The sequence below is a fragment of the Schistocerca serialis genome, chromosome 5 (assembly GCF_023864345.2).
Source record: "Schistocerca serialis cubense isolate TAMUIC-IGC-003099 chromosome 5, iqSchSeri2.2, whole genome shotgun sequence".
NCBI classification, from domain to species: Eukaryota; Metazoa; Arthropoda; class Insecta; order Orthoptera; family Acrididae; genus Schistocerca; species Schistocerca serialis.
Genome location: NC_064642.1, coordinates 571,843,362 through 571,870,489, shown reverse-complemented (window position 1 = coordinate 571,870,489; position 27,128 = coordinate 571,843,362). Strand labels below are relative to the sequence as shown.

At 34.9% G+C, this 27,128-nt stretch overlaps 1 protein-coding gene across 1 annotated transcript in view; it reads right to left on the bottom strand.

Moving 5' to 3' along the window:
• LOC126482096 (dynein axonemal heavy chain 12-like) overlaps positions 1 to 2,804 on the bottom strand; it is a 113,173-nt gene extending 110,369 nt beyond the window's left edge. Inside the window, exons 1-3 of the mRNA XM_050106072.1 lie at positions 2,791 to 2,804; positions 2,554 to 2,746; positions 2,224 to 2,432 (exon numbers count right to left, since the gene is read on the bottom strand). Of these exons, the coding sequence (XP_049962029.1) occupies positions 2,224 to 2,432; positions 2,554 to 2,746; positions 2,791 to 2,804 (416 nt within the window). The remainder of the gene's footprint in view (positions 1 to 2,223; positions 2,433 to 2,553; positions 2,747 to 2,790) is intronic.
• Positions 2,805 to 27,128: the final 24,324 nt, after the last annotated feature.

Genomic DNA, 27,128 nt, shown 5'->3' with positions numbered 1-27,128 from the left:
TGGTTTGTACAGAACCAAAAAAATTGGATTACTTATCAGACAAAATGATAATGTTGAACTCTACAGACTCACTTCAGGGAGGATAGTTCATGCAGATGAGAGGGGTTTCTTTGAATGTGATGAAGTTTACACTGAGGCAGAACAGTTAGCTTAATGGACATTATACATTAACAGTAGAGTACAAAAGTATTATAGTTTGTGATAATTAAGCAGCTGAAGAAAGCACCTCATAAACTATATTGCGCTAAGAGCTTACTGATGCATGATGTGTTCATGAGAGAACAAATTCTTTTCTTGTTCAATTGCATATATTAAAACTCAAGCACTTAACACAGGCAACGCTGTTAACAAGACCTAAATATGTAAAGTATAATTCTTTGAAGCTAGTTATATACACATCCTCGATGAATTTATACCATGTCAGAAAGACTATTTCACTCAGGGTAGCACAAGAACTTTGTGTGTTATGTATGTGGCATGCGCTAGAGCTTTTGAATCCTTATTTCTAGTATCACATCCTTTCTTCATCTTATCTTTATTTATGTCCCATTCCTATAGCCTGATTTGCTTCAGCATTACTCTGTTATACCTTACTACTGTTTCTAGATGGATACAATATACTGATTACACTAAATTTGTTTTCATTTCACTTAAGAAGTTTATTACATATGTCATAAAATGCAAGATATTGAACTTAAGACACAAGCCTTTAATTACACTCATAATTTCTGGTTATGGAAATTACAAGTTTATTGTTCAGGTAACTACAGACTAATTGATGGGATGGAACTACTCATACTTAACATATTATATGAAATATGCATTCACATTCATTTAAAAAAAATATTTTGTAATTATAATGATTAGAATTGAAAGGTAAATATCTCTGCATTTTGCAGAAATACATGTTGTGAAAAAATGCAGTTTAGACATTTACACTGTCCACATTCAAGCCTGTTAGAAAGTCAAACTTAATGCATTTTGTGTAGATACATGTTAGTATATAAGTTGTCATTAGCTATGAAAAGCAGCTTAATGCTTATATCAATGAGTCATTAAATACAACCTATGAGCATCACATTGCCGACTGTGCACTGAACTATTTGGATCAAACTGATTTTGAGCTCTTGACCTCATAATCATCATTGCTTTACTTGAAGTCACTTATAGTCAAAGTAAACACATATCAGATGCCATTTGTGGAAGGCTGTAACTTAACTCTACTACATGAGATAACTCAACCTGATGTACTATAGTTAAGTTACTTGAAACAGAACTATTTTAGGATTACTTTATGGAGTGATATGAGATACTTATTGATCAGAGTGGAATGGGCATCTCAAATAACAAGCAGCTTGACAGCTCTATCTCTAATTTTACCTTTACCTTGGCAATATCTTCAGATACTTAGGCCCTTATTCACTAACTTCAAACTATAGAAGATATGTGTCATTATATAATTTACTGTTCTGCAAAGAAGATATTGCCCTGTGCAATAGAATTTGAGTTTTCATGTATTCATTCCTCAGATGAGTTAAGCTTCAATTATATCCATTTTATTTTCTTTCTAATATAGTATACCAAGACTTACAATTCAAACAAACATGACGTATAAGAAAATGTTACTGAACTATGCCCATATGTTTTCATTAATATAATAATAATTAAAAATAATTATAATATATTGATATCTAAGAGGTTATATGAAATAAATCACTTAGTAAATTAGATGTGGAAACAACAGAACATAAAAATAATTTAGTTAATATTGAAAATATCATAAAAACATGACACAGTTAATATGAATGATCTGAAATGAGTAATATACAGTAACTGACTATGGATCAGCTGAAGGAACAGCTAAGAATTCCCTGTCATCACTTCCAACAGGGGTTAAATAAGTAAGTAAAACTTATTTAAGACACTTAGCACTTTTAGTCATATTCCTTAAACAGAAGACAGACCCATGTCAAACCTTGGGGTTTCCTCTTATTAGCAAATTTGGTGTGCTCTTCCAATAAATGCTTTACACATAGCATACACATCAACTGCACATTGTAGATGGACTGTGTGTGTCAAAAGGTGTTTAACTGTCATGCCTGTTGGAGGTTATACATGTTCTGTGACATAGTGTAACCATCATCAATTTAATCAGGAGGTCTCACCATTTTGACCCTCTATTAAGAAGCCGATTTGACAATATGCATCTCTCTAATCACTTACTTTCCATAAAATGTGTTCCTTTCAGCTGTAGGAGGCCTTTTTACCATAGAACAACCATACATGACTTTTGAGATGTCCATCATATCAAATATGTAATGGGGTGTTTTGGGAGTAGCAAAGAGACACGATTTTGCTGTTTGCCATATATCAATGGTAGCTGCAATCATATTCTGCACAGTAGGCCACACTTCTTGTGTAAAACCGTTTTGCTGTAACAAAAATAATAGACAATTTCTATTACATTCCATTATACAGATTAGTGAAGAAGTCTATATTGAGTCAACAATCAACATTTTGTCCATTACATTCATACCAGCTGTTTTCTGATACCTTGAGAGCAATGAGAAGAATATTTGAAAATATTCTAGACAGTGTGCTTTCATTAAAAGTGTTAATTGAAAGTACATTGAAATGATGTAGCACACGAGAAGATATCTTGTGTTTGTTGGCTCCATCATTTTGTTGTGCAGCTACAAACATAACATCATTTAAAGTAATTTTGCTTGAATCTTCGTAGTCATACCTGTGAAAAAGAAAGTAGATTAGATTATTAATTTTTACATTCACAATGTATCAAACATGTGATCATATAAACAGATGAAACCAAAACTTTCATTTTTTGATCAATGTTTAAAGTGCATGAACTAAAACTGTGACAAATAAGTGCAGTGTGTTTCTAAGATGGAACTAGAGATGCCTTATATCAATTTATTTTCATGTATTGTGTAAGTCAATCCCACTATAATGATATCAGTTATTGAATGAAATATACAAAATGTGAGTGCTACAGTGTATGGTACAATTTAAAATCAAATAAAAAGGGAGCTGTACTGAACATAAAATCAAAGACTTAGAGAGGATGTAATCACAAAATGGTGGAAACTTAATACAAAAGTTGTGTACAGAATTGATTATTCATGGGAACCAGCTTATTGGCTTTTTCTTCTTCTTAAAAATAATTTCTAGTTTTTAATGTTTGTGTATAATTTTTAGGCCATTAGTTTTTCCAGTGAGGTATGTATAAATACTTGATGGAAGACCCCTAGGATATCGTAAAGTTAATAATATTTATTAAAAAAGAAAGAATTGAAACACCAGTCAACCTGAAGATTTGGCAAATATGTTAATTATTAATGTGCTGTAAGGTGCAGAAAAACAAAAAAACATTCATTCAATTATTTCTACAGTTTTTTGTTTTTACACACTGTCTCTCATATGTAGAAGGACGATGAAGATGCGCGTTTTTAAATATGAAGTATTATGTGTTTTATGTATCATATGTGTGCATGAATAACATGAAATACAGTATCAAGTATTTTTTATTTCTTGAAGTGAAGTGAAGATCATATAAGGAGGATTTTCTTGATTAGGGCGAGTGCCAGTATACCCGGTGTCCACTGCCCGTAACTACAATTTAAATGTCAGCAAAGTCCGATAGCAAGAAAAAAAATTCAAATAAGCACAGAACATTTCCAATAATGCAATTGTATTGTATGTCACAAAAATGTGTCTTCATAGGCATTATCAATAATATTTAAGAAATAGTAATTTATTATTTATTTTTCATTTTTTATTACTTCAACACAACTGTTGACCTGTGTGCCAGGACTTCAGGGCACCGGTCATGAGTAGTGTTTGTTAATTATTGTTAGAAGATGAAATTTCTATGCCATTGTTATGAGTCATAAAACTAATTGTCTTTTTTTTTGTTTGCATGAACCACAATGGGGAGCAGGTATTGCAAAAAGGCAAATATTGAGGTGACATTTTGGAAAGGAATAAAAATTGGACCCAGGTCACATAAAATTTTCCATAGTAAGCTGTTTTGTTAGGTGCAGCATAGGTAGGATGGCTACACAAGTTGCTTGCATCATTACAGGTGGTATCACCTGTTTTGATGAAAACAAAAACCTTTTCCTCATTATTCCCTTCCTTTAATTTTATTTGTGAAAATTTTACAGAAATTTTTCAGTGTGATACTCATTGCCAATAAAACATAAAGAACTGTGACACAATAGTTTGCACATCATAATAGATACAAGCTTTGACATTACATAAATTACGTTTATCAAGTGTAAAAATTAGCATATGAAATTTTAACATTTTTGTGAAATTTCTACTTTTTGCTTATTCATGCAACATGGCAGAAAAATATATGTCCATTGTTGACAGTGATAGTGAAAATGCAATCAACCAAGATGGCGTAGAACTGTGTGATCAAACAATTGAAGTTCAGGTGTCATGCACGCCTACTCCAGAAAGTTTAAGTAGATCAGAGATGAGTGTCGCAGGTGTGACAAATGATAGCAACGATCCACAGCAGAACAACCTTGACAACACAAATTGATGAGACAATATCACACATCACCCAGTGCAACATACCACTCATGAATGAAGCATTGGAGAGCGATTTAAATATGAATTTTGACAACACGTTACAAACATCACTTGTTTGCAACACAAACATTAACTTTGAAAGTACTGCTGGCAGCAACCACAATAGTACAACTAACTCTCTGCTATGGCAGTTATTATCTACATAAACATGAAATTAGACAGTATCAATACAAATTTCAGTGATATGAAACAAGATATTAACATGGTAAACAGCAACAAGACACTGTTACACAAGATGTAAATACAATGAATCAAGAACAAAAACAAGTATTCAATGATTTGCAAGACACGGTCTCACAGAAGTCCATTGACTTAGCCAAAAATTTTCACACTGAAATCAAAGAAAAATTGAATGATATGAAAAACCAGGTAAAGCATGAAGTACTTTCTGAAGTTAACAGTAACATTACGGAGGTAAAACAGAAGGCAGATTCTTTAAATGACCATAATGATCTAGTAGAGCAGCAGTTAAAGAAAATCACAGATGCAAACACAAACACTGAAGCCACAAAAAACCAGTTGGTTTTGACTACTGTTATTAACAAACTAAATAAAGACTATGAAAGTGTGCCTCTAGCTGTAGAAGAGCTTACTTTAAGGGTAGCAACATTAGAAGTTGACTCTGCATGTGCTAAGAAGAAGACAGAGAAGATCAATGAAAATCTGATTGGTATTATTAGTCAAGCTGAAGCAGGAACATTAGATAAGGATAATATCGTTGGAGAGAAGTTAGTAACCAATTGTAAGATATACTCAGATGTAGTAGAATAGGGTATTCAGAAAAAATGAAATGAAATCGTGAACAAGGTAAACATTAATCTAGAAGCCATGGAAGATAGGATCCGCAGTCTTTTAGAAGAAAATATTATGATCTCGAAATATGTATGTAAATAATACACAGGCTACAGTGAACAAACCACAACATGTCAGTATTTATCCACAAATTGTCCCAAGTCCCACTGCAGGTACAAGTGACAGTTGTAGAGTACCAAATATAAACATACCCACAATGCCGGCACCTGAACAATTACCATCCAGAATTACAGGTAACTACAATGACACAATAAATACAACCTAAAATACTGCATGTCTATCAACTATTTCTGCAGATGAAGGTTTGCTGAGACAGTGACAGTTTCCCACATTCACTATGAAGGTAAAAGAATGGATCCTGTACTATTTATCAGTGCTTTTCATCATGTATTTCCACGCAACTGGATGGAAACAGAAAATCAGATTTGTCTTGGGATGTATGCAAAGTGATGTGCTTTTATGGGCAACTGAAGTGGCCAAACATTGCAGCACTTATATCCAGTTTGAACGATCTTTTCTCGACAAATACTGGTCTGGGGTGGTTCAACAAAGACTCAGACACAAAGGATTTCAACCCTACACTGTTCAAGAACAAATACAGTACTCTTCGTGGATACTTTGAAAAATATCTGAACAAGACGTGCTACTGGATGAACCCAGTATCACAGGTACGTGTGTTAGAAATTTTGAAAAGTCGTTCACCATCACACATTAGAGAAAAATTAGTCACAATGCCAGAGCACGACACTGAATATTTTCTATCAGTGCTTCATTCTATCAACTTAATTGATGAGGAAAGAGCTTTACCAAATAGAGCAACAGAAAATCAGGCACAACAACAACATACTTATGTAAATAAGTCAGTAGAACATGATCTAAACAAACAGCAAATATGGTACACACAAAAGCAATGTTACATACCCAGATGTAATGAGTACGGTAATGGGAATGAAAAAACCAAACAATTTAAAAGAAATTTTCAAAATAACAGGGGCAATTTCAATGCATGAGTGAATTACAGTTCACCATCACAAGGCCCTATGCCAAACATGAGTAGAAACAGTCAGCCACAGCAGTGGCCGATGCATGGAAACAATGCCATGCCTTACGCTGTACAACTGCCAACCTTTGGACACCAGAAAAACTGCACAGCAGCTAACAACACAAGTTGGTGAAGTACACACACAGTGCAACTCACTGAAATTACTCCAAGTAATGAGCTAAGTCACGATACGCTGTCAGAAAACACCAACCAGTCATAGTTAAGCCACAGGCAATTGACCTCTCAGGGAGTGGGGGGAAAGCAAAACTACAAACATGTTTCATAAGGTTTGACAAACAAGGTGACATCAAGGATGATTTGTATCAGCATGAATTACATGTAGTGGATAAAGTCAAGGAAGAACAAATACAAGGAGTCATTAAGGTGAAAATATTTTATATTGTCATACACTTAACTTTAGATACAAGTTCAACTACCAACCTAATGCAAAATGCATTTTTTATGAATTGAAGAAGAGAGGCAAATTGCCAACATTTCTTGTCCAAAATTGCAAGGTGCAAACTGCTAAAGGCAGTAAGACTAAATTGGTTAAGCATCAGGCACTTTTTCCATTACAAATTGAACATTTTAGAGTGAAGTGCAACTTTCTTTTAATTGACAAACTTATAATTAATTGCCTTATTGGCATAGACATGTTTAGAACTTACAAAACACAGATTGACATAGGTAATGGTAAATGCCACTTTTATATTAAGGATCACATCTTTTCTATTGACTTAGTCAAAACACGTGATGAAAGTAACAAAAACAAACCAGAGTCAAATGCAGTAGCACAATATTCCTTTCCAGCTGTATATTTCACAAAAAAATTTGATACTGAGCAAGAAGCAAACACTGAGGTTAGTTACGAAATGGTAGAGAAGAAACTAAGCACATCACAGGTACTAAATGAGATGTAATGACAAGGAATTTTTAACTTGTTATTTAAGTCTGCCAATGTTTTCAGTAAGCATCTAGGAGTAATCAAAGACTATGAATATAAGTTTGAAGTCTATACACAAGAGACATTTTGTGTAATGTCATATCCTACTCATGGGAAAAATTAGAGGCAGTAAGGGAAGAGATCAATCATATGATTAAATGGGGAATTATAGAACCTACATTTTCACCCTGTTGTAGTCCAATATTACCAGTAAGCTAACCAGATGGTTCTGTAAGATTAGTTCTTGATGCTAGAGGTATCAGTAAGATCATAGTACCAGTACACATAAGAACAGACAACTTGGACGAACAGCTTCTAAAGTTTTACAATATGAAATATTTCAGTATACTTAATCTCAAGATGCCCTGCCAGCAAATAAAGCTCCACTAAGAAAGTAGAAAATATACAATACTTGTTTATGGTGGCAGAAATTACGAATTCTGTATTCTACCTTTTGTATTGAACATTAGTGCAGGCATGTTTATATCTGCATTGGACAAGGTTTTAGGACTAGAATTGCTTAGTAAAGTCACTGTTTATGTAAATGACATGCTAATAGCTCCACCCACTTGGTTAGAACATATCAGGCTCATTGAATAGGTTCTTCAACGATTTGTAGATTACGGAGTAACAGCCAGTTTAAAAAAGTCTAGTTTTGGAAAGGAGCAAGTCAAACTTTTAGGACATGTTGTGACAGAACAAGGTATATTACCTGATCCAAAAAAACTTTATGCCATACATAGGGGGTGTCCAGCTCCAGAGGATAAAAAAAAAACAAAAATCCACAACAACTGATGAACAGTGATGCATTGCTCAACTTGTTATGAAAAAATAAGCTTTGGTTATGGGATGATAAGTGTCAAGAGGACTTTAATAACATTAAGCAGGCATTAGTCTATGCAAAAATTCTGAGCCACTCTCACATGTGCAAGGATTTTTGTCTATGCACAGATGCCTCATCTCAAGGGCTGGAGGCATGTTTGTTCCAGATGCAAGAAGAAGAAGGTGAAGAAGTACTTAAGGCCACCAGTTTTGCTAGTCAGACATTATCAGAAGCAGAAAGATCTTACTCTGTGTCAGAATTGGAAAGTTTAGCTGTAATACGGACATTTAAAAAGTTCAAATATTTTTTGTGGGGCAAGAATACCAAAGTTTACTGTGACCGTCAGTCACTGTCATTTATTTTAACATGTAAACTATTGCATAGTAGATTAGCTAGGTGGTGTCTGTATTTACAAGAATTCAATTTCGAAATCATTTACATTAAAAGAAGACAAAATGTTATTGCAGATGCCTTGTCTAGGCTACCTCAATGTTTAGAGGAATTTAGTGAATTAACAGAGCAAGAAGCAGAAATCAAAATGTTATTAATGCAAGGTACAGCACAACAATCTCATTACCATAAGTTTTGCAAGCAAATGAAGATTATGCAACAGCAAGATCATAGATGGAGTAAAGTCATGCAAAACCTTATGCAAGCTGAAGGTGGAAAGGTAAGTAAATGGTATCAGGAGTAGAAGGGCGTTTTGTTAATAGGAAACATGAAAAATCTGATCAATGGTGTGTGTGTGTGTGTGTGTGTGTGTGTGTGTGTGTGTGTGTGTGTGTGTGTGTGTGTGTGTGTATTCCTGAAGACAACAAATTTATAAGACATACACATGAAGTATGGGGACATTATTGAGTGAGCAAATGTATTGCAAAATTTGGTATACTTTATTAGTTTCAATATTTGAAAAGCTACAGGTATTAAGAAAGTGTGCAATATCTCAAAAATCAAAACAGTCCAATGTGTCAAAACATACTGAGCTACACCCAATGCTCACAAAAACCCTCTAGATACAGTATCCCTGGGCATAGCTGGTCCATATCCAAGAAGTATAGGTGGAATAAGATACATTGTAGCACTATATGATAGTTTCCTCGAAACATATCATAATAATGCCATTAAAAATGCAACAGCCACAAATATCACAAAGAGGATTGAAGGAGACTATTTGAGAAGAGTAGGTAAACCAGAGGTACCACTAACTGATAATGCTTCATATTTCATTGCACTAAAGTGCAAACAAGTTATGACCTATAAAGCATGTATTAGTAAGCCATTTTCACCCAGATGCAAGCCCCATAGAAAGAGTCTTTAAAGAATTTAACTGGTTTATTAGGACATACACCCCTGACAAACACACCCTATGGGTAGAACATGTAACTCCTTTCATGCAAGTTGTCAAGAACCTTCCACATTCTTCAACAGGTTTCACACCTAACAAATTGATGTTCTGAACACAACAAACGAATGAGTGTGAGTCGCCCGTACCAAAGGTACCCACTACAGAAATGACACTACAAGATAAAATCTAACAAGCCATGTTTATGCTAGAAAACAGGGGCAAGTATAGAAGGAAAATTTATAACAAGAAAGTGAAACACGTAACACAATTTTTTGAAGGGCAGTGAGTCCTCTTACAGTTGCATCTTAAATTGGCAAAATTTGGCAAACTGAATAAGAAGTGGCAATAACTCTATCCAGGATCATATGTAATTTCCAAAATACCATACCCTGAGATGTACAGATTAGCCTACGAGGAATCAGGGAGAGACAAGGGTCTCCACCCTCACAAATATATAAAAGCCTTTATAGAATGATTAAGTGTGGTAACATTTTTTTTTTTTTTTTTTTTTTTTTTTTTTAAATCACAATTTAATTGTACATAGTGTACATAATTCTAAGTGTAATTTTTCTTCTGGAGTATATTTTAAGATGAAGTAATGTGTATAGACATAAGTAATTCTTTTGATTTGTACACTTAGGCATAAAAATTAACAGTAATGAGAAGTAACACACTGCTTCATGCCAAGCAAAGGTATAAATGTTGAGGCTCAACTGTCACATGCTAATCACTACACACTGACGTCACTAGAAGGAGAGGAGGCATTGACTTGTGTGCATGCATGATATACTGGTAAAAGGCACAACCAAAATAGGAATGCAATATGTACCTAAACTAAATACAAAGTAAATGAAAATACCTTAAAAATACATTTACTGTCTAAAAACTAAGGAACCTATTGATATATGTACACAGAGATTTAATTAAATACTAAGCTATGTACAACATATTTACAACCAAAAGGAAGCATTATATGAGACATGTAAGCTAAGAACTAATGACAAAATACCATGAGAGATGTCAAATAATTTTCTTTGCAGAGTAAATGATCATAATGGGTAACAGAACAAATGAATTTCTATGAATTTAAACAAAGAATGGAAATATCTGTGGACATAAGCAATAATCAAATATATCAGTGGCCACCAAGCTATGTAATGCAATCAATTTTAAGTTAGTTTTAAGTTTTTTCTTTCAGTGACCAGTGCATTGTCATGGTGCAGAACAAGAGGATTAGGTCAAGAGTAGCAGGTACCAAATGAAGAACTGGGCCACAGTTCGAGTAAACAATTTAGTTATAAGGATAATTATACAAAGGTCATAAGGCAAATGAAAAATGAATATATGCATTGTTGCAGTATATAGCTGTGACATTTACCAGTACCTATTTGATGCAGATTACATGTAAGCATTTAAGCATGTGACTTTTACAAAAACCATTTATATTTTTATCATGTCACATGAAAGCATAAATAACGACATTTCCAAGTATGTGAGAAAGATAAGTCTATGACAGTTGAAACTTCATATTTAACACTAAGCTATATGTGAATGGAAATAAACTGCACTAGTGCATTAACAATACGATAGTACATGAATGATTACTTAGTACACATCACTTCCATGAAATAAAAGTTCCTTGGGAACTAGTACATGACTGCACGAGTAACATTCCCTCTTAAGATCCTTGAACCAGTAGATGAGTATTTCCTTTCTTCCCTCCCAAACAAAGAAGGCGGCACCAACCATAGTTAGGCCAACAATGGGTAATGTTTTAGTCCGATTTCAAATGTTTTTCTCCATCCTGTACCTAAGGAAGAAAGAAGCTCCCATAAGTGACAAGAATTAAGTATAAATACATCATATGCTTGTAATGAGCTGTGTAATTAATTTGAATATGTGATGTGAACGAAGTTAAGTTAGAACTAACAAACAAACTGTAGTAACAGAACCCAGTTAATGAAAATTGCTGACATTCCATCCATCACTTATTCTATGAAAATAGATTTCTTAAGTTTAAAAACGTCACAAATTTTTCATTAACGCAGTTCTGTTACTGCAGTTTGTTTGTTAGTTTTAACTTATCTTCATTCACATGACTTACAGAAATTAATTACATAACACATTATTATGATACAGTAAAAGCATATGATACATTTACACTGCATTTTATAGATAGGCTTTTATCGCTTACGGGAGCTCATTTCTTCCTTAGATAGAGGAGGGAGAAAAACATTCAAAATACAACTAACTATGCTTGCACAGCCTTCTTTGTTTGGGAGGGAAGAAAGGAAATACTCATCTACTGGCTCATTCTGCCTTGCATTCAGCAGTCACCCAGCTGGAGTATGCCTAAGACCTTATCCCTGAGTTGTATTTATGTTTACTGTCACTTGGAAGCTTTCACCTGATGTGCTTATGATTGTCAAACAGTAGCACATGTGAAATAAATAACAGCAACTCTAGAGGTCATTGAACAGAACTGTCTAAGATGAAATTAATATTCACATCTTCATGTACAATCACTTTCTAGTTATATCTACTATGTACTTTAATAGCATCTCTACCTTCTTAATGAAGATTAAAACATTGGGTTTTCTGGGCTGTGCACTGTTGTAACCATTTCGTTACATACTTCCAAGTCTATTACTGAAGTATAACACTCAAAGAGCTTCTCAGTGAAGTACTCATTTAAGTCTTTGACCTGGAACTTTATTCCCTTTTTGAGTACATTAGCACTGTATCTTTCTTTATATTATATCAACAGTAACGTGATTCTAGTTTGTATCCATTTTGGTTCATCTGTTCAGTTTCTGTGTCTTATAAATACCTGTATCTTTAGAGTTTTCAACATACAGTATGCAAAACTCCTGTTGATGTGCAAGGTCACTTTTAACAAATTATTTGTCAATGCCTACATACAGCAATGCTCACACACTTTGTTGCTGAAGTGATTTACCTTGGATGGCTATGACAACCACCAACTCTTGCACCCTGTTAATGTCTACATTGATCAGAATATATTACAAATAACTTCTTTGGTGACAATAGTCAATAAATGTCTGAAGGTGGCCTTGTAAGCCAAAAACCAGTCAACACAATAAAAGTAATATTGTAGAACAAAAGCAAACTAGAGCTTTTCATTTATTAATTAAAACTCTAATTTAAATGATAATAATCAAACAATTATGCCACAGGGTCATGGTTTTTCATCAACTACTCTGGCTAAATAACAATGAGGTAAAATGAAAGAGGAAACATCAAACTGCAGTAATGGGTCAAGACATAGGATTTGACACCGGTATGAGATCAGTACAGAAAAATGACCAATTAATCCAGTCAGTGCACTTTTAAGATACGAAGTTTAACTGTACGAGCTTCCTTAAAGGACATTTCTTACCAGAATTCATACTCCAGGAAATATCTCAAAAGTTCCAGAGGAGGCTGTGCACCAAGTGGTTCAGGATCTACAACATTCATGTTGTCTATTAAAATGACCATCCTTTTTCTATCTGGTGCACTAAATTTGCCTTTTGTTTCCTTCACCATTTTTGAAACTACTATGGACTGTGGAAAGATAAGTATGTGATTAAGCTTCAAACAAAGTTAATTTTAAGCTTACAATATTGTTTCACGTGTTATTACATTGTCACCCAAGTATTTTTGCATCAAAAAATACCACTTAATTTAAGACACTTCATACACTATTCTTCAAATTCTTATCTAAATATAGTGAAGGTTTTATAGCTTGACCTTCTGTAAATTAGCATAGACATGTATTGCAGCGTCGGATTGTGTATCTTTAGCTGTGGAGAAGGAGTATGACATTTTACTTATTCCTGATTTCACTTGCATGGTGGAAATAATTTTTCTTAAATAATGTCATGTTTTTGGGCATGATGCAAATTAGTTAAAATGTATAGAGAAGAACAACACAGTATCTTAGGATTTTTTTAATAGTATAACAGATAATACTTAACTTCCTCAAGAAAATAGTTTAGATCTTACAACTATTTCAAACTAAGAAAGGTATAATTAATCTTCTTGTGCTCTGATTATTGAACTGGATAGTTCAGGCACACTGATTTCCAAACTAATTGGTATGTAGTCAATGAAAAAGATCTCTCCATTTATACTCTTATGGCTTTGCTACCAACTGTGAACTACAGTGACTGTTTTTATTAATAATTTAGAGTTCTGTTAAATAAAATTATACCTCTGACACAATGTCCTTTATTAAGTATTCTGTCAGTTTTGGAGGATCCATAATGCCTGAAAAGTAGCTTCCTGACTGGTGATGAAATAGAGAGGTCGTGCAAGTACATGCTAATTTTATCAGGAAAGTCAAAGTCAAATAGTGAAAAGCACTTTAAAGAAAAATTGGAACATACACTCATGAAAATTTTTTATCAAAATAATTATACTATCATCAATTGGAATTCACTTCAAAAATTTGTCAACATCCCTATTTTAGCATTATACGATACAAGACACATACTGTTGAGACCGCTGTACCTGTTATTGTTGTTGAATAACAACTGTTTTTCTACACTGGACTGTTATGGACCACCCAAAAGTACATCTTAAGTGCCAGAAAGAGAAAGAGGAATTTTAAAGCAGAAGTACCTAAGGAAAGATTTTATAAAACAAAGAAGTTTCAGCTAAGTGATGCTGTATGACAGATTTTGTGAAGTTCTTACTTATGTTCATCTGCAGATCCATAAAACAATGATAATACACTATCACTTGCCATCCAAAGTCATCTTTGAAACTACATAGACATTAAAGTTTGAGATCTACATACACAGTAACCCTCACAGAAGTGTTTTTCATGTTGGGGTTTTCGTGACAGTCAGTTAATCAAATCTGATCTATTATGCAACATGCATAGCTGAAATTTCCTTATAGTTTGTTCTGTCATATCTGCAGTAGTGTTGTGTGGGTCATGCTACATACTTGTTATCTTTGGGTTGTTTAGAGTAGTCACATGACAGAGAAGAGTATTCATTGTTCTATGGTGTAGAGTCTCTATGGTGGGTCTTGCCATGCACACAAGTGGCGCTTTGCATGTTGGTCTCTTGAATGTCTCTTAAGACAATCAATTGGGAAATGGACTGATTCACTTTAAGCTTTTTTCTATGAGTTGCAAATTGATGATAAGGAAAGAGAAAAAGTAATTAGTCATGAGAGACAGATCCGTTCCCTTTGGAAAAGGAAATAAGTAATAGGTTGTTCCCCAGATACTGAGATTAATGTAAGAGTATAGTTGCCACTTGTGGATACAAACAACAGTGTAGAAACATCATTTTAAAATCTTAAATTGGTGAAAAACAGCCTTTGAATCTCCATGTAAGAAAACAGCCTCAACACTTTGGATTAGCAGAAAATTGAAAGTAATACTTCAATACAACTACATTATAAAGATGTTATAAGTAGTCTCAGCAATGTAGGAAAAGATAGATTGCTACTTTCCATAATGGAGACACGTCATGTTGCAGACAGGCACGCTTAAAAGACACTCACATATAGCTTTCGGTCACAGCCTTTGTCAGTACAGAGAGACACACACAAAACATTCACACACACACACACACACACACACAAAAAGCAAGTGCGCCTCACACACACATGACCGCCAAATCCAGCATCTCATGGTGCGTGAGGTGTGCTTGCTTGTGTGTGTGCGCATGTGTATGTGTGTGTTGTGTGTGTCTCTCTCTTTACTGACGAAGGCTGTGGCTGAAAGCTATATGTTAGTGTCTTTTAAATATGCACATCTGCAACTTGGCATGTCTTCATTATTATAAGTAGCAATCTATCTTTTCCTACATTGTTGATATTCCTCCCTGGAGTTTCCATTGCTTTATAAGTAGCTTCATTAACTAAAATGTAGGTGTAAACCAATAATCCAGTAAGATTATTTGAAACTGTCATTTCTAGGCTGCTTGTGTGGGAAATATTGTGTGTGAGTTAAACTAAAATTAGACCAGTTGTTACATTCATTTTCCTATCTTGCTTTTGTCTGTAAACATATTTAATTATAGTTACAATATGTTGTTGTTCTCATAAATTTTTTTGTAAAACTTTACACAATTAAATAATAAACTTTATATACTCTCCTACAGGCAGCTAATCCAAAAAGTGGTCTGAAATGTTATTTTTGATGGTTAGATACCACAAAATTTCTTCTGAGAGGGCAGCAGAAATTCATCTAATGGGAATGTAGATCATAAACACAACCCATTTGTTATCTGGTTTAATTTGAGGAATTGCTAGGATGATGACAGTGATACCAAAGTCAGGTTTAAAAATAAGTCACAGTAGCTGGGACTTTTTACAATGTTTTAGGATGAAATTTCTGTTTTGCTGCAATTGACATAGTTAATGAATTTTAGATTTTCTTAAGTTTTCACTTATAGTGCAACTTGCAAGTGATAATCCATTTCAATTTATCTGCAGCATTATCTGGCAGGACAGGATTATTAAAAACAAGTTTCTGAAGTGCCATATTAATGAGTGAATCTCAAATAACTAATGACCAAATAAGGCCACATGGTTTTTTGTTAAAGTGCCTTGTTGTACCAAATATTCTGTGAATGTGTTTGTTAATTTCTGGTACTTCTGCGTATAGGGAAAATGAGTGTAAGATTTTCCAATCTATGCAATTAAATAATTTAAGAGTAAGGTAGACCACCCACTGAATAGCAGAATAATTGAATCACTGAAAGAAAACAAACTAGCTTTCTGAATCAGTTCTGTCTTGAGCTTGAGTGCTCCCCACTGGCTTCATCACCTGTGCTTCTCATGCCTAAACAGTGCACCTGCAACTTCACCATCCTGTATGCCTGACCAGCAATCCAGTGGCCTCCCTCTGAGCACCTAGTTATCCACCCCAACCCCTCTTTCTGCCCACTGCCCCCCCACCCCCCACCCCTCTCTCCCTCTCACTATCTCTACACAACTGACCGAACACACATCCCATTCACTCAACTTGCCAACTGCAATCATGGCACTGTTTATCCAGTCGACACTACGTAGGGGCACAGGTGTGTGTGTGTGTGTGTGTGTGTGTGTGTGTGTGTGTGAGTGTGTGTGTCTGTGTGCATGAGTCTGTGTGCATGAATGTGTGTTTGAAATATAGCTTGAGAAAGGTTTGATTCTGAAAGTAAGCAAGTTTTCATTCTCTCTTGTGTGTGCCTGTTAACAATACATTGCTCCTGTTATTCGTTGAGTGGACTATTTTACTCCTCAATTACTTACATTCTGCCAGACCTTTTCTGTTATATTCAAATCTACACAATATTGGTTTACATTATCAAATTTATAATCTGGAAGAATATTGTTCCAGTTGCCGTATACTCATTATTTCTAATGAAATTGTTGGTGTTTAGCTTGAAGCTATATTATTAAACCCATTCAGTACAACAATATGATTTGTTGAATGCTATATAATGACATACTTAATAGCTCCTTTTTATACTAGTACACAGATCTTTTAAATATACACTGTTTGTTGAGAAAATAAAAATTGCATTTTACTATAGAAACTGCAGTCCAAAACACAAGGCAGAAAGTAACTTTTGAGTGATGTGACACTGGTATGTAAAACACCTCAATGACACTTGGATCATACATAGAAAGAATTGCTACAGTATAGTGAAGAAGACAACTGAAAGGAATACACAATGTGACAAACAGGAATGACATTTTCATTGAAAGACAATAACTATACTTATGTCACAATGATTTACGATGTTCCCCTTGAAACATACCAGTCCATTAAGGCCCTTTTAAAATGAACAATTGCCAGTATAATTCAGGATTGCTCATGTAAACAAAACATGTAACTCGTCTAGAAAAACTTGTAACTGAGAAAATAACTGTTGAATTTGTTTCAGTTCAAAGTGTAGAAGCTCTGTAAATGAAGGGAATAATTCCTGTGAAGGGAGTCTCCAGTAATTAACAAAAAAATATAAATGTATTATTGTAATTCCTTATTTGAGAGTTTATTCTCGAATGGAATAACAGACATATACTAATATCATAGTGTACTTACTGTTCTGAGCAGACATACATATATATATATATGTATTTTCAGTTTTTATATGTTAATTTTAATTGTTAATTAATCAAAAATTGACTTTAAACAATGCTGAGGATTGTTCGGGATTGTTTAGAAATTGTAAATAATGGCTGTCATGTTGGCATTGGGGGTCAGTCCGGTTTTAGTTTTTGAACAGTGAGCATGTAACTGCTCCCCTTGTATTGTAACTATTGTTTGCCTTTGTAATAATACTTTAACTATGTTTTGAAAATATAATAAATGTATTTAAAATAACATTATGCAAGATGATTTTTAATTTTAACTCTTCTGAAGTCGGAATTTTACAGAAACTGTCTCCAGGACTTATGCTGCAACAGATTGGCTGATACAATGAGTAAAACAACCCCTAAGAATGTTATACCCTGGACATCACAAAAGATGGGACATGGCTCTTCATAGGGTATGTGATCACCACATGCAGCAGTGTATTCTCTACAACGTGCTTCCCTGCTGGCCACAAGTTTGGTAAGAAGTTCTTGTGGTAACGCATTCTATTTCACCCCTCCAATCACTGCAGTTGAGATCTACTGAATGGTCCCCCAGTGCATGTGGACATGCTGTAATACATCTCCCTACTGCACCTCACCTGTACTTGATATGATTTAACTTGGGGAAATGGGCAAACCTATCCATTCACTGAATATTCTTTCATTCCAAGAGCTCCTCCACTTTTGCAGTTTGATACCATCATGCACTGTCATTATGAAAAATGAAGGCCTGGCCAAATTTACCCCTAAAAAGGTGCACATGAGGAAGGAGTACAATAATGTTGACTGTTGAGCATATCATGTTCAAAGATATGGAGGTGAGTATACCTACACAACATTATACCTCCAACACCATACCACCAGGATCACCAAAATGATCATATTCATCAATGTTCCTGGGTGCGTTACATCCCCTCGTATGACAAGAAGTAGAATGACATAATGCAACCAGAAACATTGTCAAGAATGGTCATTTTGGTGATCCACGTATTTTAGTGTGGGGAGGCAAAACATTGCAATGGAGTACTGACAAAATCTTTGAACATGGAACACACACCAGTCAATGTTATTGTGACAATGTTATTGTGTGCATTTTTTCAGGCATACATTTGGCCCTGACTTCATTCTAATTAGTGACAATGTGGCACTGCACTGAATAATGCAATTGGAAGAGCTCATTAAATGAGAGGATATTCACCAAACAAACATACTTGCAACCCCCCCTCCCCCCAGCAGTTGTCAACTGATCTGGTTTACCACAAGAACTCCTTACGAACATCGTAGCCAGCACTGGAGCACATTTCATGGTACGTATTGTCATCCATGGTGATCACACAACCTATTAAGAGCCATGTTCTGCCTTTTGTAATGTTGTGGGGATCATCACAGATCACAGTGACTTCAGTGTAATTATTGTCTTTGAATAAATGTGTCATTTCTGATTGTCTTATTGTGCACTTTCTTCAGTTACATTCTGTATTGTATCAGTTCTTTCTAAGTATGATTCTAGTTTCACTGAGCTATTTTACCTGCCAGTGACACTTCTTGTGAAAGATACTTTCATCTTTAAATTCTGCACAGCTATGTAGTTAATTTAACTGAAGTACAAAATGTTCTTACATCATATCAACTGGATATTATTCAGTAACATGCATTGTTATGAACAACTGTTATCAAAATTATTAATTTTGATTTCTTAAACTGTCACAATTAGTTAAATGTAGCATGATTCTACAGTGTGAACTGACATTCAATCATATTTTCACACATCGTGTTCGATACCTACCATCTTGAAGGAGAGCTCTCAGGAATACGGAATGTGAATGGTTACAAGTTGAACAGGTTTACCAACTTTATGTACTATTATTCCATCAAGCTTATGAAAAACCTTTTTTTAATTGTCTTATTTACCAAAATATAAAACAAGGCTTTTTCCTGAACTCATTATCCAAAAAAATAAGGGTCATTTTACTTTTGCAGATGATGCTTTGGCAACTGAGGTCACATACAGCAAAGTCAGATTTATTTTGAAGAATTCAGAAGGGCCGGAAAGGGATCAGTGATGCCAGCTAGGTTAAGAATTACTAAGAATGTGGGGCGGGGAGTGGTGGGTTGGGAGGGGTGTACTGAGTGGGCAGTGAATTTCATTGTGCTGACAACAATGGGAATGTGTACCATGTACCTTGGCTTTTTATGAACATCTAACATTTTTATACGGCAGTTTGAATGAATCCATTTGTGGTTATGACTGAATTTTAGCAATAGTACACATTTAAAAGTCTAGATAGGAGCCAATAGCACACTGAAATGTTTTTGTAGCGATGTTGTCAACAGTCACCATAAGATATGAGAGCAATTAAAGGAGGTGTATCTGTCAGTTGCTGGTTCTATGCAGCCAATATGAAAGCAAGAATCAGATGCCATGTTTGGAAGTAAGACATGAAGGAATACTGTCATGTTCCTTAGTAGACGTAAAACCTTCTGCGCATTCAGAAAAAAATAGCCGCTTTCTTATGTTGCACTGTAACCACAGTCTTAGGAATGACAACATATTCAGAAGAAAGAGCCAAATATTTATGACAACCAACCAAATATTTGTGACAAACTAGATTATATTTGTAGGTGAGTTATTCACAGCCATTTAAGCTATCCTAATAGATCCCACCCTAACCTCCACCTCTGAAATTGCAAACCACCCCAAAGAAACAACCAAATATTTGTGACAACCAAGATTGTAAATTTCATTGCTCCTTGTATATAGAAATACGTTTCCACTTTTCTCACCTCTCACAGGTTAGGTGGAAGTACCATCCCAGGGCCCCCGTGCAACTGATGCATTACCAACCTACACCTACATGACTGACGGTAGCCCTGATATAGATTTTAGCCCAGGAGACAAATTAAGGAAAATAAAAATATATTTAATGGGAACACTTGAAAAACAGCACAACAAATGAAACATTAGCCTCAACATTGTCACTAAAGCTGCTGTTGCTCTATAGATTGTTTATTTTCAAGGCTGGCTACAGTGTTAATCTGAAGTTGTATGATCTCTGCTGATTTCAGCTGTAAAGGGATCCGAGACGATGATGTATTGTTGTCATTCAGTTTGGTTATTTTGTCAATACTCTCAGAAATATAAATTTTAGCAACTGATAACAGATATCAATCACAGTAGTGACTTGTTGAAAAACAAGGACCTATGAGTTTGTAGTTGGTTCATGCAGACTACAGAGTGCTAATTTAAATTTATTATTGATTCATGAAGCAGAGGCCACTAACAGTTGCACAGCAGTAAGAAAATTTGGAGTTATAAATGTGAACATCATTAGGTAGCACCAGATAAAGAATAAGTTACAGAAGGAGGGACCAATGCATGGAAGGTTTCATGAATTGGAGCAGCAGGTCATTCAATATGGGCAAGAAAAACAAAATTAAGGCTTGCTGATTATTCAAGAAACTATCTGCATGAAGCCTCTGGAGAAATATTTTTTAACTGCATGCATCGTGGAACTCAAAGCAAACACTGGGTGGTGCATGAGGATGGCCAGAGCTTACATTGTCATGCAGAAAAACTCTATCTCAGTGACTTTTCAAGATGTATGATGAAAAATTACTTGCATGTCAGCATCATATGGGATGGGGCAAATAAAACTGGCCTGGAGAACATTGGTCCAGGGTACAAAGAAACAGAGCAGTGGAAAGCAAATACAGTACTAACCTGACTACAGCAGATGTTAAAAGTGACCAGGACTTTTGGGTCCCGGTCAGCAAGTTGATGAAGGTGGATCAAATCTGGACACTGGAATTGCTGCAATCTCATCCACAATGTTCTGCTGCAGTTTTGGAAGACTATAAGGATTGTTGCCTTACACCTTAGACTTGGGGGCCTGCACACTGACATCAGGGATCTGGGTGGTCAGCTAGAGCTGTGACCAGACTGATTGATTGATTTCTTTATTAATCCATATAACAATTTACATTGTGTGGATTTTGTCAGCAAAATCATATAAAATACAATATACCTACAATTTATACACATAAAATTAATATTTACACACATTTTAAGGTATCTTACATTAGTTTTACATCCTTTTGCAATTTTCTTATAGTACTGTACAATTCTCAATTTTATATTATATTTATTTCCTCATGTCTTACAATGCAGGCTACTTTAATTACACTACATGTTTTAATTTAGATAGTCCATTACTGTGTAATAACTTTTATGTAATAATTTTTTTTTTTTTAGTTTTGTTTTGAACTGTCCAATTGTGTCAATATCTTTTATATTTTGGGGTAATTTATTAGATAATTTAACGGCATAGTACAACAAGCTCTGCTGAGTTTTAACTTTATTTTTCCTGTCTAGATGCAAATTATATTGGTTTCTAGTTTCATAGCTGTGTACTAAGGAATTTTTAACATAGCAGTCAATATTTTTTTTTTACATACATAATACTTTGAAAAATGTATTCACAGGGGACAGTTAGGATTTCCAGCTTTTGGAAATGTTCAAGGCAGTGAGCCCTACTGCCACTCCTGGTTATTATATGAATTGCTCTTTTCTGTAATTTGAAAACTATTTGAATATTTTTGTAATAAAAGAGTGGATATAAGAAAAATATACAGATCTGACACATGTAGTATCACACACCGTAGTCAGAATTCTAAGAGCATAGCATGCTGTAGCGATTCTGTTAATAAGTATTTTAATATGTTCTTCCCACTTTAGCTGACTGTCAACATGCATACCAAGAAATTTTGTGTGGTCTGCACATTCTATAGTTTCATCGTTTAACTTAAAGACGTTATAGTGCGGTTTTTTGCAGACGTAGAAGTTAAAAGCAAACAATGTTGTTACTCCATGCTTGATGCTCTGTGGGAAGTCATTTGTGTAAATGACGAATAGTATTGGGCCAAGGACACCAAGGACACTACCCTATGGGACGCCTATATTTACATAATTTGGGTCTGAAGTATACTTTGCAATATAGTTTGAGCAACTTGAAATATGTGAGATTTCAGTTATCTGTTTTCTATATTTTGGATATGACTGGAACCGCTTTTTCACAAGTTCCCTTATTCCAAGTTCATCTAACTTATTTAACAATATGTTGTGGTCTACCATATCAAATGCTTTAGTTAGATCAAGAAATATACCTGTTGTGTATTTCTCTTTATTCAATGCTTCTAGAATGTGTGTTGTGAGGTGTGCTGTTGTTGATTCTGTGCTTTTCCCTGATCGAAATCCAAACTGGTCAACAGACAGTAAGTTTTATTTATTTAAATAATTCATTAGCCTATCTTTCATAATAGTTTCTAATATTTTTGCAAAGCATGAGAGAAGAGAAATTGACCTATAATTTTCAGTTTTTCCTGCATCACCTTTTTTGGAGAGAGGTAGCAATTTAGCATATTTTAAATAGTCTGGAAAGTAGCCCTGCTTGAAAGATTGATTTATAATATCAACTAAAGGTGGAAGTAGGCTCTTGACACAGTCCTTAATTATAAAAATGGGGACTTCATCCAGACCAGCTGAGTTTTTGTTTTTCAGTTTGCTGGCTGCTTTGTAGACTTCTTCCTGTGTTGTAGGAAGTAACATCATTGAGTGTGATAAACCATTATTTGGCTTTTTGACCTGAGGGGCTGACCCCTGTGAACATCATCATCAGGCATGATGATTATGTAAATGTTCTCCAGGGTTTGACCAGATGCATGGGCAGTTGCTCCATCCTGTTGGAAGTAACTTTAGGCCTTTTCTTTTTCTGTTAATGTTGCCACAAATGGTTTCTCAATATTGGCAATGTAATGCATCAAAGTCAGCATCTGATGAAAGCAGATGGGAGCATTACTGTGGCATGCAGGCACTGCACACCAAACCCTAATCTTCTGATCAAGTAATGGGATTTCATGGAAGTTGTGCAGAATCTGCACTGCCCAGAACCTGTGAATCTGTGAGCTGACATAACCACTCAGGTGAAATCAGACTTCATCAGACATAAAGAACAGATCCATGCCCATGCCATTTATTTTTATCTCAGTGAACAGCCACTCAGAAAACTGGAGGCACTGAATAACATCTGCTGGTTTGAATGCAATCAGACACTGGTTTACTTTGATGTGCCATAAAATATTACTGTTTTTGTAAAGGGCATTAAAAGTGTTCCTATAAGAAGTTTTGACAATGAAAAGGCAAGAGTAACAGTAATGCACTAGCAGATGGAAGGAGGCTGCCACCATATGTGATTCTTCACACGAAAATGATGCCAAATGAAAAGTTCCCTTTTATTTTTAGATGCTAAGAAAAGGGATGATTACAAATGACCTGATGATAGACTGGTTGAAGATCATTTGGGACACGTCACCATGCTCCTTGATTAACAGAAGCAAATGATTGGTGCTGGGTTTTTTCAAGGGATACCTAAGCCAGTAAGTTAATAATCTGACAGCAAAGAACATGACAAACCTGATAATAATTACTGGTGCCAGTACCTCACACTACTTGAAATAATTGATGGTGTTGTGAAAAGATCTTTTAAGGTTCATCCATGACAGTACTACAGTGACTTCATCAAGGGGTCCATATTCTCACTCCAGGGAGTGACCTCAAAGAAACCCTCAATATACATGCCAAGGCAGTGGATCTTTACTGCCTGGGGCAGAATGTCCAGCAAATCAGTTATGAAAGTATTCAGAAAGTATTGCAAGTATGGTGGATGGCTCAAAAGATGTCATACTATGAGAGGAGTGTCAGAAAGGAAGAAATACTAGTAAGCCTCAAAATATAGTGATGATGGTTATTATTAAAAACAATGTTACCACAAACTACTAGTTTAGATAGTAAGAAAATGAGGAAGCAAAGATAAAAATTAATATAAACCATTTTATTTCATATATTTTATTTCTCCTTGTATTATTAAAATTTAAGTAATCAGTGGCATAAGTTTATAATAGACACAATGTTAGTTAGGCAAATATTTTATATCAGTAATAAAGTTTGTAATTTTGATTAGACATAATGAGTTAAAGATACAATATTCCCCCAGAGCTCCTCACAAAAATTGTTGTCTTACAGACAAGGTCATCTTGCACTGGGTAATTATAATATTTATGAAGATATTGTGATACATAATTATTTACTGATATTTAGCAGCCTCTTGAAAGTTAATGTTTCAGTATCACTATATGAAAATATACCACACAGTAGCCAAAAAAGCACTGGATCTGCATGGTGAATCCACATGACTAATGCTCATCTACATCACTCACGCATGCATGTGAAAGCACATGCCTAGCAGTTCACTCACTAGGTATCATGCTTTTGTCGCTGATCATGTGATGTGCAACAGCTGCAGTGTCCTGCCACCTGGATAAGGCAACATAGACTCTACACAGCTTCGTCACAGTGTAGCCACATTAATGGTGCCAGAAATCATTCAAATGCATTTACTATTAGAATTTATTTTTAGTTGAATGTTATTGAAGATCATTGTTTTAGCAGTGGAAATATATATGCATGTAAAAGAATAGCTGATGAAATAATGCTTGATTTCAGTCAGCTATTAAAATTACGTGGACATTGAGATACATTTTGAAAAGAATAAATAATGAGATTTTAATTGAAGAGCATGACAATGGACTATAATAGCTAACTCTGTTTGTAATTAACAAAAAGAACTTCAATCCAGCTACACAATAGGTCTTTATGAGTAAACTGAGCAAATGAACTGATAAGACTTGTTATAATTGATAATATGAATGGAGAGAGAAAGGAAGCATAAGGTGTGTGGTGAAAAGAGATGGGTGTTATTTGAATAAATCTCTATCTGGATAATACTTAAAATAAATAGTTCATTTAAAACAAATTTATTCACAAATTAATTTTCTATAACTTTAATAATGTATAACATATAATGCCACAATAGTTTCTTTGTTTACATCTTGTACAGAATTAGTATTTGTTCCCATGGTTCAGTGCAGTTTTTGTTTGATAGATAAATTATTAATCGTTTGTCCACAAATGTCCCTTTGTGGCTCAGTGGCTTGCGTTCGAGACTATGAAACTAAAGGCTTACTGTTCAATGCCCAGTTGGTGCTATGAGTTTCTCTGTTGCTTATAACATCTTTCACCTATAACAATGATGAAAATGCTAAGTCAAGTTGCACCTTATTTTGGAGTACATGCCAAAATGGTGTTCTCCTCACTAACTGGCTGCATAAGTCTCTGCAGAGGTGGGAGGATGTCACTACTTCTGCATACACCAGTCTTGGATCGAGGAACTGATGACCTTGTTGTTTGGTTCCTCACACACCCTCCTGCCCCAATAAACCAATCAACCAAAAGCAGAAATCATTTTCTCACATGTAACTTCCAAGATGGATGTGGAAGTTCCAATGGGTTCACGGCTTTGTAAAAAATCCCTTATTTTCTGACTACTGAGCAAATGGACAAAAATTCCATCAAACTTCCCGTATTCATGCCCAATCAAGAATCTGTGGGACCACCTCAGTTGGGCTGGATACTCAGCTAAGAAACCTAGTACAGATGGGCACAGCACTGGAGTTGGAATGGTTCTACATCACTGTCAGTACCTTCCAGAATATCATTGACTCTCTTCCTGCACTGCAAAAGATGGTTACTCAGGCTCATGTAAATGTGACTGGACAGTGTAATAGCCAAAGAGATGTGTAAGAAATTGGATCATGCGTTTTCAATGATATTATGGTGAGCAATTGAATTTAAAGTGGAATCACAATGAATTATTTGCCAAAACCTGCAGCAGAACTGATGTTTTCTCAATTACTATGATTAAAGAAAAATTAAGAAGTGCATTATATGGGTGCAGACCATGTCTGTGTCACACTGGAAAATCTGCAAAAATCAGACATTTCTGGTGAGGTGTAAAAAAAATAAGTAAAATAAAATGAAATAAAATAAAAAAATAAAAAACCAGTTGTAGTGAACACTAATCTAAAAGAAACAAGAAGTGCATACTTTTAATAAATTACAAAGAACTGGAGCAATAAATGGCAGTGCATTTCAGATTTATATTTTGTTATGAACGCCATTTATTTACAGATGATGAATGTTTTTGTTTGTGTAAATAAATACTGTTTCAAATAATATTTGTTATTCATAAATAACAGATAATAATTTATATCTGTAGTCTTTATTCACCATTCACATAAATTTTGCCCAGCACTCTGTGAAGTGAAGTGCATTATGCATGCTCACACTGCAAATTTGAAGCCCATGTGGAAGTGAGTGCAGTCACATGAAATCCACATGGCTGTGAACAAGCCCTTATGTGGCTGTGCTGGCCGCATGGCATGCTGTACAAGCACTCACGCAGCTGTGACTAGCACTGATAATCTTCGACAAACTCTGTCAATACTCAGCACAGTAGGCACATGTGGCTACTCAGGGCTCTGCTAGCTATAACATAAC